Consider the following 17036-nt stretch of genomic DNA (forward strand, 5'->3'; position numbering starts at 1 on the left):
TTTTTTTTTTTTAAATCAGGTTATCGGTATAAATGTTAACCTTTCAGTTAGTGGTTACTAAAGCGAGCTTTTTGGTTAGTGATTTTAACATGCAAAAATCCACCTGTCCATCTGTGTGTGTGTGTGTGTGTGTGTGTGTGTGTGTATGTGCGAAGGGGGGAAGGGGTATGTTTCCATATACATGCATGCATGCATACATACTCTGTGATCATTATCGTAAGATGCCACTAAACATACATAACAGGAGCTTTTTAAAATGCTTTATTTATTTTTGAATTCTCAAGTGAAAGGCTCATTCATAACCTGTGGCCCTTTTTGAACTTCAGACTCACCAAGATTCTGATAGACTTGAGCAAGATAATACATGGTATAGGTGTAGGCCAACTCAAACCTGTTGGACACAGGAGGCAATGACAGAAATCGTGACTTGATAGGAGGTAAAACATGGAAGAAGGAGGAAAAAAAACTGCTACTGCATATTCTGCAATTTTAAAGACATCACAAAATTGCAGACAGTCTTTAAATTTACTTTCATACTTGGGATGAAAGCCACATTTCCTCTTAATATTCTGTTCTGGCATGACATGTGGCTCAAACAGGGTGCACAATGTTTGACATCGTCACAAAGTCCTTTGAAAGAAGGTACCCTGTCGCCAACTGAACAGTCCCCCCTAAAAATTGGTCCCCCCTGCCTTCACTGCGCATGTGTCATTTCGGCGCGTCAGCAGCGATTCACCGATTCGCGCCTCGTTTCTGCTTAAAAATGCTTGTTTCTGCATAACATTGACTTTAGAATTATTTAGGTTTTACTTTGTCATCTGAATGTTAATAATCCCATTATTCCCTTTGATCACTTTGGGTGTAGAGAGTTAGACTCAGAGTCTGACTCAGATGTGCTGGTGTCTCGCTCTGATAGCTCCCTTATCTTTTATTATGAAATAATGCTGAATTTATGTGGAAATGACTGTTGTACAAAAGCTTCAGATATCTATCGCTGGTACAGATGATGACTAGAGCACAGTTTTAAGAAGAAACAAGGCAATAATCGGTGAATTGCTAACACTTAAATGACGCATGCTCAGTGAAGGCATGGGGGCTGTTCGGTCGGTAACAATGGCTTTGCCATGTTCGAGCCAGACGCAAACACTGAGGCTCACTCTATGTGGACTGGCAAGAGGGCGCAGCCCCCCAAAAACAAAACAAACAAACAAAAAGCAAATGTGACAGTAAAACAACAACACAACCCCCTGTACTTTTGGGCCCCAGCATCTGCCTCTATCAGCCATGCCACAGGCCGCTCCTGAGTGTTGCTCTGTTTGTTTTCAGAGGATCATAATGTGAAGTGCTTTGTACAAACTCCCATTTTTTCCCCTCCTCGACCATGATTTATTCACTGACTAACAGACAACACAAGCGTGCATTCAACGTATTTCAGCTCCAGATAGCGCAGCAGATAACCAAAAGAATTGCTCAGTTCGTGATAAAAGCATGAAGTTTGGCACACATATTCTAAATTAACTAATGTTTATTTACAGATATGGAGACATCCTGGAGCTGACCTCGAATGACTGAATGTTCTGGAGTTATGGGGTAAAAACAGCAAGAATGGTGAGAAAGGTCAATTTCAGGTTGTACGGGGTGAAAAGCTAAAGTTACTTCAGTTTGGGTAAAAAAGTGATGCAAACTGTACAAACTGAAACTGACCTTTGTCACCATTCTTGATGTTTTTACCCCATACCCCCAGAACATTCAGTCATAGATAGTCCAAACTATACCTTTTTGGAATCTTTATGATCAGACAAATAATGTGGTATAGTTTTCAACATGATTGGAGCATTTTTTAATTCTGACCCCTGTGTAATTCTTTATTAACCCCTGTAGCTCATTAGAGGTCAGCTCCAGGATGTCTCCATATCTGAAAATAAACGAGTTAATTTAGAATGTGTGTGCCAAATTCTATGCTTTTATCACAAACTGAACAACTGCTATGGAAATTGTACCTAAGCTGTACCACTAAGAATTCATAAATGTGTGCCATTATTATGTCCGCCAATGATGTAATAAAAATCACCTGTGTTTATTTATCTGTCTGATTACATCAAAACTACTGCAAACATTTTGACAAAATTTTCAGACAGACAGACATTAGGCCATAGAAGAACCCATTAAATTTTGGAGTTGATCTAGGCTTTGAAGGATTACGTTAAAACTACTTCATGGAATCTCACCAAATTTTCATCACAGATAGATATTAGACCATGGAAGAGTCCACTGAATTTTAACGGTGATCCGGATTGGCGGATATAAAGAAAAATCTCTGATTGCTCTTGTTTTTAAACATTTTTCCTCCTGTGTAGCCTACTTCTGTGCTAAAACAGAACAAGATTTGAGATTCCTCCTCTTAATCACAACACACATCCCATCAACTTTTTAATTAATGTTGATTTAGTCATAAATATGTGCTGTCCAGGGCATAGCTTTTTTTTGCAATTTGTGCATTGCTTTTGCGGCAAAGGAGAGCAAGTGGTTTAGACTTCTTAAAATGTGAATGTATTCATAAGCCCATGCTGTGATACATGTGTACTGAGGAAAGGCACAGAGACTTGTGTGTGAACAGACGGAACCAAAACCCTAAGCATGAACGCCAATTATCTGCTACTGCCCAGTTAAGTGTTGTCAAACAAATTTAATGGTGTAGTCACACTGTGACAGACTGAGTAAACAGATGAGAAGAGATTAAAATCATTTGTCCAATGGCAACAATCACCAAATCTGCCGGTCTCGGGTGGATTTGGGGCTTTGATGGAGTGAGTGGACAGTCACCGAATGTGGATGTACAGCGCTTCCAAATGCAAAATGAAGAACAGATAACACACAGCAAAAACTAAAGTCTACTGGACATCCTACCAACAAGTACAGGACAAAAATGTAAATAAACATGCAACCACCGGGGAAGCGCTCCATCCGCAAATTTCTCAGCATGCACAAAACCTTCCGACGGACTTGCTGGTCATCAGCTGACGAGGAATACATTTTAAATAACTTGTACAGGACAAAAATTCACACAAACCGATATTAAAATTTAATTTCTGTTACTCATACATTTCCTCAATCAGGCACAGTGTGACAGCTGCTGAAGCAGCTCCATGCATTGAAGGGACCTTAGGTGAGTTTGCTGTAGTTACTGGGGTATCAGACTGATGTTTACCTCTTGGTCTTTTCCTGGTGAGTCAGCAGGTTTTCCTCAGTACAGAAATACTCTGTGATGTCAAGGGGAGGACTCCCCTCCTGAAAAACAACAGTAGCTGCTGATGAAGAGGATCTGAAGATCACAGGTTTCAACCACAGCGAAGCTGGCTCCACCATGCTGCACCGCAGCTGAAACCAAGGTAAGCTAGATGACAGGTGGATGGAGGAGCCATACAGTCTGCAGTTCCACTATAAATCGAGGCAAAATCTGGGATATATGTGAAGAGACTTTTTCAGGACCCACACCGTATTTTATTCACTTTTTCTTTGTCTCCCTTTCTATGTCAACAGCACAAAATATGTCTTCCCTCCTGACTCTTTTTGTTTTTGATTGTCAATTAATTTGATTAGAACCAAAAACTGATTTTAGTCATGAATATAATAAAACAGTGTGTAGGGTTTGGGGCCATTTATTGGTGACGTTACAGAGTGCCGTCACCAGTCACCCCCCCCCCTCCCCTTAAATTTTCACTTTTTGTTCGTGTGATAATTTGTATGATGCTTCATTTCACAAAAAACTGAGGGTTCTCAACTTATTAGTCTGCACTAGAACCCAGAGTAGACAGTGTACAGGAGTGAAAAAACAAATTCAACTTCTTTTTTCTTCAGTCTTCCAGATGCACAGCAACATGAGAAAGTACGCATGATGCGTCTGGGGTCCTGTATCAACATGGAGGCCTCCATGAGGGGGCCAGCTCCTATGTTGACATGAAGGGTTCATTCTAAGCTCATAAAAGACACTGACTGGAGGTAATCTACACAAATCAAAAGATGAGTATGAATGATATGTTCCACTCCAGCTACTAAACATTTTTAAATCCTGCACATTGCAACTTATTTTAATTTAACCTTTATTTAGTCCCACTGAGATCAAGACCTCTTTTGCAAGGGAGACCTGGACAATTATAAAGTTTACAATTCACCTAACCTCCATGTCTTTGGATGTGGGAGGAAACAGGAGCACCCAGAGGAAACCCAAACAAACACAGGGAGAACATGCAAACTTAAAAGAACTACAAATTTGAGACTCTGCTGTCATGTCAAGTGCACGTTTAAAATAAGTTAATAAACAGTGATCATATCTAACATGATGCAGCCACAAGCGGTGACAACGAGCTGCAGAAATGCAAAATGTCAGCCCATATGCTGAATATCAGTCTCACTGTTACAGTACATGATGCATTTGATGGCTCCTACATTTGTAAAATGTGCTCTTTCTTTGTACACTGATGTCAATTATGCCATTTCACCTCAATGCCTAAAATCTAACAACTAAACTTATAGGTCCTCCAGCACCTATGAAGCATCAGGTGCTTTGCCCCCCACCCCAAGTATTTATTCATGGCTTATATGTGCAGTGCATAAATGTTACAATCTCTCCATCTTCAAATTAATCAAGCAGGAAACTAGTGGTCTCACATAAATGGTTATACATGTAGCAAACCTCACCTCCTTCATATATTGCTGATAGATGGATTCTGCCATTTCCAGAAAGCCTTGAGCCTTCTCCATCTCCTCCCGGCCTGCCCACAGGATGCCAAGCTGGTTCTAATAATCAATAAACAGCCAGTACAGACAGCAAAGTTAACTGGTACCAAGCAACAGCATGTTTCAGAAAATAAAGCTACATTAAGCAGCACAATGTAAATAAACACCAGTCATCTGCTCTTCTGATATAACATCCTCCATCAGTTGTATTCATGATGAATCATCATCAAAATTAAAGAATGGTGTTTGAGATGTTGTAGCCAGCAAGCTAATGTTATTATACCCAATTATAAAAGAAATAATGAAAACTAGTGTGTTGTCTGTAGGAGATCCACAGGCTCTAGATTGGGTACTGTTTATGAAATAGGTAGCTGACATTTTTGTGATAAGGGTGGTAATAAATTAAGCAAAGCTTGTAGGAGTGGCGTGTGAGTCCAGAATGTTTTTAGAACCTTAGACTTCAACCATTTTTAGATGTAGAACTCAACCCTTTTATTTCCTTCTAATTAGTAATTATGTATTTTTTTTTAATGTTAATTTACTATCTTAAAGTATTTATACATTGTTTAGGTTCTTGTCATCATATACACACTATCATTAGGGCCTATTGTAATTGTGCTGTTTATTATTATTATTTATTATTCTTTACGTTTTGCAAGTCCCAAATTGCCCCTTTCCCATGCACAAAAACTCACTAAGCTTTGCAAAGTCGTTCAGCCGGATGCGATGTTCTATATTTTGGGGGTCACACACATGCTCGCAGCAAAATGGTACCCCTACACATTTTCAAAAAACCCTCCCCTTTGGGTTTTTTTTTTGTCATAGCCTCATGAAATTTGGTACAGATATTTACCATGCACAAAACAGTCTCTTAACGACATGATAAAATGTCAACAGAAAGTCAGCTATTTTGATTTTAAGTATCGATTTTGAGGTCATTTTTGCCATTTTTGGCTATTTCCACTACTTACATTTGAACTAACTCATCCTAGGGATTTCATCCAATCATCTTTAAATTTGGTACACATCATCATGACCCCATGCTGACCAAAAGTTATCAATGTAGGTCAAAAGGCGTGGCTGCTATGGTTCGTCAAACTTTGGCGAGCGTTTCGGAGCATGCTGTTTCACTTTGAACGGCTGTCGCGCCCACATATTTCATCCTAGATTGTTCAAAATTGCTGGACATGATGAGGGCTCGCCCTGAACATCCGCATATACAACCCCTGGCAATAATTATGGAATCACTGGCCTTGGAGGATGTTCATTCAGTTGTTTAATTTTGTAGAAAAAAAAGCAGATCACAGACATGACACAAAACTAAAGTCATTTCAAATGGCAACTTTCTGGCTTTAAGAAACACTATAAGAAATCAAGAAAAAAAAATTGTGGCAGTCAGTAACGGTTACTTTGTTAGACCAAGCAGAGGGAAAAAATATGGACTCACTCAATTCTGAGGTATAAATTATGGAATCACCCTGTAAATTGTCATCCCCAAAACTAACACCTGCATCAAATCAGATCTGCTCATTAGTCTGCATCTAAAAAGGAGTGATCACACCTTGGAGAGCTGTTGCATCAAGTGGACTGACATGAATCATGGCTCCAACACGAGAGATGTCAAGTGAAACAAAGGAGAGGATTATCAAACTCTTAAAAGAGGGTAAATCATCACGCAATGTTGCAAAAGATGTTGGCTGTTCACAGTCAGCTGTGACTAAACTCTGGACCAAATACAAACAACATGGGAAGGTTGTTAAAGTCTAACATACTGGTAGACCAAGGAAGACATTAAAAAGTTAAGACAGAAAACAGAAAAAAAGCAATATGTCTCAAAAATCGAAAATGCATAACAAAACAAATGAGGAACAAATGGGAGGAAACTGGAGTCAACATCTGTGACCGAACTGTAAGAAACTGCCTAAAGGAAATGGCATGTACATACAGAAAAGCTAAACGAAAGCCATCATTAACACCTAAACAGAAAAAAACAAGGTTACAATGGGCTAAGGAAAAGCAATCGTGGACTGTGGATGACTGGATGAAAGTCATATTCAGTGATGAATCTCAAATCTGCATTGGGCAAGGTGATGATGCTGGAACTTTTGTTTGGTGCCGTTCCAATGAGATTTATAAAGATGACTGTCTGAAGAGAACATGTAAATTTCCACAGTCAATGATGATATGGGGCTGCATGTCAGGTAAAGGCACTGGGGAGATGGCTGTCATTACATCATCAATAAATGCACAAGTTTACGTTGATATTTTGGACACTTTTCTTATCCCATCAATTGAAAGGATGTTTGGGGATGATGAAATCATTTTTCAAGATGACAATGCATCTTGCCATAGAGCAAAAACTGTGAAAACATTCCTTGCAAAAAGACACATAGGGTCAATGTCATGGCCTACAAATAGTCCGGATCTTAATCCAATTGAAAATCTTTGGTGTAAGTTGAAGAAAAGCTGTTATAAAAGCCAGGGGTGGTGCAACAAAATACTAGTGATGTGTTGGAGCGTTCTTTTGTTTTTCATGATTCCATAATTTTTTCCTCAGAATTGAGTGATTCCATATTTTTTTCCCTCTGCTTGGTCTAAAAAAAAGTAACCGTTACTGACTGCCACAATTTTTTTTCCTGATTTCTTATAGTGTTTCTTAAAGCCAGACAGTTGCCATTTGAAATGACTTTAGTTTTGTGTCATGTCTGTGATCTTTTTTTCTACAAAATTAAACAACTGAATGAACATCCTCCGAGGCCGGCGATTCCATAATTTTTGCCAGGGGTTGTATTAACTTCCCACCTAACTCTTAGCATCCGCCGGTAGCAACAGGAAATGTACAGTACTGATGTCATATAGTTAACCCCAGTTATTATTATTTCTACTTCTATTTTGTCATTTTATTTTTAATTGGACCACAATGGAATTAAGTATTTTCACTTTCTTGTGTCATCCATGTATTTTTTAATGTATTTACTATTATGTACTTACACTGAACTGAAAATCACTCACGCTTTTAATATAAAGACGACTTACTGCCCCCTGCTGGAATGGCGTGCGAATCCAGAAAGTAGTTAGCAACATGCATTGTTCTATTTTTGCCGCATTCATCTTTGACCCAAAATACATAAGCATACCAAACGACAAATGTCAGCTGTCAACAGTTTTTCTGTGATCAAAGTTGCACGCACAGCTGCTGTAAGCAGGTGCTTTTAATTTAACAAACAAAGGCAGTAGCAGGAGACATTAAAAACAGTACACATTTCACTCACGGTAGCAACGTGACACTTAAGTCACTCATGGTACCAGCAACATGAGTCTTAACTAAATTGACTCAACCACAAAACAGCTACAAAAACAATAAATCAGTAACACTAACAACACTGTTAAAGTAACAAATCACAATAGCAACACTTAAAACCTCAAAACCCCAAACTCCCATGGTGCATTGCAGCATAATGTCCATTGTTTACTGGTTAGCTAAAATTGCCAATTTCTCCAATATTATTTGTCCCATCAAGTCCCATCAAGTTTCTGTTTCGCAGCGTTAATCCTTGCCTCTTCCACACGATTTCATTCTAATCCTTCACTGCCAAAGCACAGAGAAAAAAAAAAAAAAAAAAAGAGGAGGAATCAGCCAGAGTTGACTGCTGACATGAGCTTTCTATTGACAGGAGCTCCACGTTATGTTCTATTCACACCCTTATAGGGAGAAACAATCAACAGTTATAAATCTGACTTCAGAAATCAAATCTACGTATCTTAATTGACCTAAGCACAAGTTTTCACGCCTTAAATGTAAATAACGGCGGAGAAGTCGGCCAGAGAATCGACAGTGATTACAAGCGCAGAGCATGCATATTCCACTGACAGCGCAACCTTCCAAGATGGCAGGGCCGTGATCTGCTCAGGGCATGCCTTTCATACAGCTCGACCCTATCTAGCGTATTATCTGTGGTTTACACGGCATTATGCACGTGCTCTAGTCTGTTTTTTTCTGGGGACGTTACAGCGCCACACACAGGCCTAGCATATGTACGACAAAGTTAAACGAAGCTTCAAGGCACAGAATTTGCCTTGAACATTTTTTGTAATCAAATTATTCAAGTTACTCGACTAATTGTTTCAGCTTTCCAAAATACATAAGCATACCAAACGGCAACTGACAACTCTCCACAGTTTTTGTGTGATCAAAGCCATACACATGCACTCAGACTATTATAATAATACATCTGAACGCATCTTGACCCAGCTATCTTTAATTATAGGCCAATCTCCAACCTTCCTTTTCTCTCAAAAATTCTTGAAAGGGTAGTTGTAAAACAGCTAACTGATCATCTGCAGAGGAATGGTCTATTTGAAGAGTTTCAGTCAGGTTTTAGAATTCATCATAGTACAGAAACAGCATTAGTGAAGGTTACAAATGATCTTCTTATGGCCTCGGACAGTGGACTCATCTCTGTGCTTGTTCTGTTAGACCTCAGTGCTGCTTTTGATACTGTTGACCATAAAATTTTATTACAGAGATTAGAGCATGCCATAGGTATTAAAGGCACTGCGCTGCGGTGGTTTGAATCATATTTGTCTAATAGATTACAATTTGTTCATGTAAATGGGGAATCTTCTTCACAGACTAAAGTTAATTATGGAGTTCCACAAGGTTCTGTGCTAGGACCAATTTTATTCACTTTATACATGCTTCCCTTAGGCAGTATTATTAGACGGTATTGCTTAAATTTTCATTGTTACGCAGATGATACCCAGCTTTATCTATCCATGAAGCCAGAGGACACACACCAATTAGCTAAACTGCAGGATTGTCTTACAGACATAAAGACATGGATGACCTCTAATTTCCTGCTTTTAAACTCAGATAAAACTGAAGTTATTGTACTTGGCCCCACAAATCTTAGAAACATGGTGTCTAACCAGATCCTTACTCTGGATGGCATTACCCTGACCTCTAGTAATACTGTGAGAAATCTTGGAGTCATTTTTGATCAGGATATGTCATTCAAAGCGCATATTAAACAAATATGTAGGACTGCTTTTTTGCATTTACGCAATATCTCTAAAATCAGAAAGGTCTTGTCTCAGAGTGATGCTGAAAAACTAATTCATGCATTTATTTCCTCTAGGCTGGACTATTGTAATTCATTATTATCAGGTTGTCCTAAAAGTTCCCTAAAAAGCCTTCAGTTAATTCAAAATGCTGCAGCTAGAGTACTGACGGGGACTAGAAGGAGAGAGCATATCTCACCCATATTGGCCTCTCTTCATTGGCTTCCTGTTAATTCTAGAATAGAATTTAAAATTCTTCTTCTTACTTATAAGGTTTTGAATAATCAGGTCCCATCTTATCATTAGCATTATCTTAGCATTATTTCATCATAAAAGGCGGTGGAAGCGATCAGAGCGCTGTGGCTAAACGAGCTGCTAGCTGAAGCATTCAGTGCACATTGGACATTTCAAAGCGTCACAGAATTTTGCCTCATTTCCGCTTAAAACTGACTTTAGAATAATTTAAGAGGTTTTACCTTTATCATTGGATGGCTAATAATCACATTAATCCATTTGATTGCTTTGGGTGCAGAGACTCCGTCTCAGACGTGCTGCTGTGGTCCAAAAATGACGCATGCACAGATGCAAAAGGCGGACTGATTTTTAGGAGCGGACTGTTCGGTCTGTGACACCAGAAGTAAGAAGCATTTTTCTACTTTCCAAGTGTTAATATTTCCCCCCAAAATTACCTCTTATACTATCTATCTGATCTTGCTGTTTCTAATAAAATGCTCAGAGTTTGTTCATGTTCCCACATTTGGGTGTTTTACTGTGAAATGTCCAAACCGTATAATGACTATGAAATGAACACTTATGAAACAGGACAAAATAATAACAACAATAATAATAATAACAATAATAATAATAATGATGATGATAGCGTACAAAAACAAAATCTACGTCAGGTGTACAGAATAAGTTCGAGTAGAGAAAGGATGTTAGTTCCTTCCGGAGACTTTCACTATGTATTTGAGTTTTATTTTCTGTGCAAATGCAATCACGCTGAGTCAAATTTTCGAAATGGTTATATACACATGTATTGAAGTTACATGTGTGAAAATTTCTGTATTTATCCCCACGTTACCCTGACATGGATGAACAGCGACACGTTCTCAGGCGAAACTCTGCATTTGTCCAGCAGTTTCAGGCAATTTATCAAATGTTCCTCGCCGGCTGACAGCTCCTCCGTGTCGATGTGGTTAACGCCCAGGTAGTAGTCCACGGCGGCCATCCTGACGGCCCGCAGCCCGTCCGGAGAGTCTCCGCTCAAGTCCCGCAGCTGCTCGACGCTCTCCTCACCGTCAACGGGCTCGAAACTCTTCAGCGAGCAGTAAATCTCTCGGAACAACTCCCTGGCTTTGTACCTGGAGCGGAACGGGTCGTTCTCGGGGTCATTTCGTGATTCCACATCAGTGAGGTTTTGGGCGGTGGAGAATTTCTCGCAAACAGCTCCCAACTCACTGCTGCTCAGAGACGCCATGTTTTTCCTGCGGAGAAGAGAGCGGCGACACGACGAGTCGATAAAAATCAGTCACGTGACACCCTGCTCAGCGTGCCGCCGCTTCTTCTCCTTCTTCTAATAGATTCCGGCAGGCTATACGCTGGCGTAGCATAATGCTGCCCCCCACAGGTAATAGTTAAATACTTTATCTTATGTTAGACTCTCAGAGGTTGGTGGAATGGAGGAACTTAATCACAGCTTTGTCCACTAAATGCGAGTAACTGCTCTCAGAAAAAATGACCTAAAAGAAAACAGTTGTCAAGGATTTTACATAGTTCGTGCTCATATTATCATTTATTTTCTTTAGTTTATGCTTATATTATTATCATTTATTTTCTTATAGTTTATGCTTATATTATTTTTCCTCTTAGTGAGAAGAGGAGGTTTTAGAAAGAAAGACTTGTTGTCTGCATTCTTCATGAGTGAGCAAACTATTTTTCATTTTACATAAGTGCCTTATCCTGCTGTGGGAGCCGTAAGGCTCATGTCGCAGGAATGGAAGGTTCCAGCAGTCACCTTGTCCCGATATCTCCCTCTTGCAGACATGACTCATGTGTAACCTCTCCCGACTGTCCTTGTTTGTTTTTTCTCATGTTGATGAACTAAATAAAAGGCTGGGCCAGAGGAGGGGATTTTAGGAGAGCTTTGAAGCTGAGCACTTACAAGCTGTTTCTTGTTCTCCTCCTCTGCGCAGAGTATAAAATATATATATTTGTCTCTCTCTGACTGGTTTCTTTTCAGTGTTTGTGCCTCTCATTTCTTTAAAAACAGGGTGCAAACCCAACAGTTTTTTTCTTGGCGCCCAACGTGGGGCGTCGACAGATCTTCTCGAGCGAACGGAGGAAGACGCCGCAGACTGTGCACGGCCGATTCCACGAGGGATCGAAGGAAAGTCCTGAGGAGTGAATTCTCCGTCGGGCCGGTGACTATAGACGTCCACCTTCGCTCGCCGCAGTAGATTGACGACGCCTCCGAACCAAATGAGGGGCGCAACAAATTAACGTAAGTAATTACTGCCTGCCTGTGAGGAAAATATGTTGAGATTCGAGTCCCCATCCGAAATAAAGTGTGGGGGAGGGAGTTAGAGTCTCCGGTCCTGCCGGCACAGGTGGCGGAGGGGTTCGAGTCCCCATCCGGCTGAGAAATACAGGAGGAGTAAGAATAAATTTCAGGAGAAGCAGTTAGAGAGACGCGAATTAAATGATTATTGCAAAAGTGAAATTAAGTGTGTTTGTGGTATGAATGAGAGAAAATTATGTTTTTGTTGTTTTGTTGTAAGGATTTTGTTGTGGTATTTATGTCTTGATATAAAATGATTTATTATTATTATTATTTTTTTTTTTTTAAGATGAGGGCTTGTCTGTAATTGCAATCATTGATGAAATCTGTAATTTATTTTGTATATGTGTGAGAGTTGGAGCGGTTGTGGGAGTGTGTGTGTGTGTGAGACAGTGTCGGACTGTATGTGTGGTATTGTTTGACTGAGTATTCCTTAGTAATAATAAAAGAATGAGACTGAGTGACTGAAACACAGACAGGTTGATATCCCATTTTATCAGGGGATAGAAGTGGAGCCGTTGTCTGCAAAGTAGGTCATTTTAAGTCCATACGCACCACACTCACATATTCCCGACGAGTCTGCAAAGAGGGGGATTCCAAGGAAGGTCCGCCCCACGGGGTAGAAGCTTGACCTGAACTTTGCAGAGTGAAGGGGAATAGGTGAACAACATGGGAAACACATGCACAGAAAATAAGCCCCTATTTCAGGGCGACGAAAAATACATGCACAAACGCAATCCGGAAAATCTGAAGTACATAACTAAATGGAAAAAGAAATATGGCTTTTCAGGTAAATTGGTTATGCCAGATTGTGAAGGTTTGGTGTTAAAACTTACAGCAGCAGCAGCAAATAAAAAGGGTAACAGGAAAGCAAGAAAAGAAGGAGAAATAGTGTGCAAAAGTATGGCTCAGTGAAGCACAGATGAGAGTAGAGGCCATAAAGAGGAAGAAAAACCTGTGGTGACTCTAAAGGTAAATGGACAGGACATGGATTTTCTCTGTGACACAGGAGCATGTAGGACAGTGATAACAGACAGACCTCCCGGAACTAAATTTGCAAAAGAAGTTGTTTGGGTAAAATCTGAAAATGGACAGGTGTATTCAGAGAAAATATTGAAGTTTGTTAATTTTGAAGATCCTGAAACGAACCAAACTGCTTGTGTCTCTGTGGTTTATTCACCCCATTGTCCAGTAAATTTACTGGGACGAGATTTGATGACTGCCTTATCTATAGGAGTCACGCCAACAGTAGGTGGTATGAGAGCTGTGAGACAGCCCACTACTGTATATACAAATTTGGCCCAGGCCTGGCAGTACTCTTTGGATCTGTTGGAGTTGAGACAAACTGAACAATTATTAGAGGAAGGTCTGACGACCTGTGAAAACAGAGAACACGTAGTAATAATGTCACCAAAAGATCTACACATAACTATGGTATTCACTCCACGAAAGGATGAAAGGTATGGAGCAGGATTTCTGAAAATTCCATCAGAATTACAGACAGTAGCACACCTATACACAGACAAAAACCACCTCTGTGTGTATTGTAGTGCTGACCCAAAGTGCAGACAAATGGTACAGAGGAAAACCTGAGGCTGTGCCGCATATTTCACTGACAAGGGCAGACACTCAGTCCTGGAAGGACCTTGGAGGAATTGCTAAAATAGCTGAGGAAGCGACTGATTGGCACGAAGCAGATGCAGTGTCGGTGTGGGATTTCAGTCCATCCACAGGCTTGTATCGGAAATACATGTTTGTAAGTGCTTGGACGACACCGGTGATACATGAAGTAGATCTGGACGATTGAAATTTAACAACATCTGTGTTGTTGACACAGGAAGATGAGACTTTATTGGCCAAACTGCCTCCTCATCTCTGGGTGAATGCACCCACAGATGTAGGACTGTTGAAAAATATTCCGCCAGTCAAAATTAAGCCACGATCTGATTGGAGACCACGGATCAAACAATATCCATTAAAACCTGAAGCAGAAAAAGGAATTGAACCGGTTATTGCAGAATTATTGGAAGCAGGAGTCATCAGGGAATGTTTAGATGCATCCTGTAACACTCCAATATATCCTGTGAAAAAAGCAGACAATCAGAATTGGCGAATGGTACAAGACCTACGTGCAGTAAATGCTGCAGTAGAAACTAGCACTCCTCTGGTACCAGACCCACATACGCTGCTAAATAGATTAAGTCCTGGAAACATGTACTTCTCTGTCATAGACATCAGTAATGCATTTTTTCCTCAGTACCTGTTCATTCAGACTCTCAATTTTGGTTTGCTTTTACATTCAAAGGGAAAAGATATACATATACAAGACTCCCTCAAGGGTTTGCTGACAGTCCGACCATTTTTACACAAGCAATAAATTGTTGCTTATCTTCATTTACTCCACCAGAAGATTCACAAATCTTGGTGTATGTAGATGACATTTTGGTGGCAGGAAAGACAAAAGACAGCTGTACAAAATGTACTATGATGCTTTTGCAACATTTGGCAGAAACAGGAAGTAAAATTAAAAAGCAAAAGTTGCAGTTCGTGCAACCACAAGTGACTTATTTAGGCCACGTCCTATCAGCTGAGGGGAAACGAATACAAGATGATCGAAAGCACGCTATTCGCAAAGCGCCTAAACCGTCAACAAAAAAGGAAATGATGACTTTCTTAGGTATCTGTAATTACTGCAGAGCCTGGATTCCATGTTATGCAGAGAAGGTGCAGAAATTGCAGGATTTAATACATTCTATACCAATGGCTATGAGTGACAAAATACAGTGGAATAAAGAAGCTGAAGAACAGTTTACAGCTCTTAAACAAGAACTTGTGAGTTACACAGTATTATCTCTGCCCAATTATGCCAAGCCATTCACTCTCATGGTGGACACAAAACAGGGATTCATGTGTGCAGTCTTGCTACAACAACATGGTAATAAAAATAAACCAGTTGGATACATTCTTATCGCCTGCTAGACAGATAGCATATACAGCAATGCTATTGTCTCAGCCATATATTACCATTGAAAGATGCAACACCTTGAATCCCGCCATGCTCCTACCTACTGAGACAGACGGTGAACCGCATAATTGTTTGGCAGACACACAGAAACAACAATTACCTCGACCAGACTTAACAGACGAACCATTTACAGATGGACTACATTACTTTGTGGATGGCTCATGTTTCAAAGATCAGAAAGGACAGACATTAACAGGCTATGCTGTTGTTCAATTACCAAATACTGTTAATGAAGCAAAACAGATTGATCATTTTAAATCAGCCCAAGCTGCAGAACTCATTGCATTAACCAGAGCTTGTATCTTGGCTAAAGGACAGAAACTGACAGTCTATACAGATAGTCAATATGCATTTTCAACAATTTGGTTCTTTGCAAAACAATGGCAACAAAGAGGTATGATAACCTCTACAGGGAAACCAGTGACACATGCAGGCTTACTCACAAATTTGCTAGAAGCAGTGACATTACCATCACACCTGGCATTATGTAAATGCGCAGCCCACACCAGAGGTACAGATTTTGTCTCCAGAGGAAACTGCCTGGCAGACAAAATAGCGAAAGAAGCAGCAGCTGGTCGATATGGTACTTCTTCTATTTACACAGCTCAGACAGACAATGAACCATTAATAGATTCTGACCTTTTATTGGATATGCAAAAACAGGCACCAGCGCAGGAACGACATTTGTGGTTGAAAAATGGGGCAACCCCAAACCCCAAAGGACTTTATTGTGTACATAACAAACCCATCCTACCCAAAAGCTTATTCAAAGCAGCTGCAATTGCGACGCATGGGTTAACGCATGTGTCGACAGGGGGGATGGTATATATGGTAGACCAATACTTTACTACCTATGGATTTAATTTATACTCAAAAAATTTTTAAACCCTGTGTTACCTGATTGAAACACAACCCACAGGGAAATATAAGACCCCGGAGAGGGCAATTCCCAAAACCACAGTATCCTTTTCAAATTGTTCATATGGACTTTATTGAACTAAATCGATGTGGACCTTATCAATACTGTCTAGTATTAATTGATGCCTGTTCAAAATGGGTAGAAATTGTTCCATCACAAAAAGCAGATGCTTTAACAGTAGCAAAAGCATTGTGTAAAACAATTATTCCGTATTATGGAATACCAGAGACATTGTACAGTGATAATGGAACACATTTTGTAAATTAAGTTGTACAAAGAGTAGCAGAACACATGAAAATTAAGTTAAAACATCATTGTGCTTACCACCCACAAAGTGCAGGATTAGTGGAAAGGACAAATGGCACAATAAAAATAAGACTAAGGAAATGTATGGAAGAGACAAAACAAACCTGGATTGAATGTTTGGACCTAGTAAAATTGTATATGAGAGTAACACCAACACCATCAGGTTTAACACCATTTGAGATACTTTATGGACGACCATATCGTCTACCAATTTTTGACATGGATACTAAAACAGCAGATGAGGAACAAACATTAGCAGATTTTATGAAAAAGACATTAACACAGAAAGAGATAACTCAAACACATTTACAGCCGAATAATTTTGATCTCCCACAGGACGGCCTTCCAGTAGTCCAGCCAGGAGACTGGGTGTTCATCAGAGTGATTAAGAGGAAGAACTGGTCCAGTCCTCGTTGGGAAGGTCCATA

At 39.9% G+C, this 17036-nt stretch overlaps 1 protein-coding gene across 2 annotated transcripts in view; it reads right to left on the reverse strand.

Moving 5' to 3' along the window:
- The window catches only part of kifbp (kinesin family binding protein), a 39717-nt gene extending 28418 nt beyond the window's left edge, over positions 1-11299 (reverse strand). The window contains exons 1-4 of one of the 2 annotated variants that reach the window (XM_034188529.1): positions 10883-11299; positions 4699-4797; positions 3209-3288; positions 333-391 (exon numbers count right to left, since the gene is read on the reverse strand). In XM_034188529.1, the coding sequence (XP_034044420.1) occupies positions 333-391; positions 3209-3288; positions 4699-4797; positions 10883-11278 (634 nt within the window). In that variant the 5' untranslated portion in view covers positions 11279-11299. The remainder of the gene's footprint in view (positions 1-332; positions 392-3208; positions 3289-4698; positions 4798-10882) is intronic. The other variant, XM_034188521.1, reaches the window with a different exon arrangement.
- Between the last annotated feature and the right edge of the window lie 5737 nt (positions 11300-17036).

Source organism: Thalassophryne amazonica, chromosome 2 (genome assembly GCF_902500255.1).
Source record: "Thalassophryne amazonica chromosome 2, fThaAma1.1, whole genome shotgun sequence".
Classification (NCBI taxonomy): Eukaryota; Metazoa; Chordata; class Actinopteri; order Batrachoidiformes; family Batrachoididae; genus Thalassophryne; species Thalassophryne amazonica.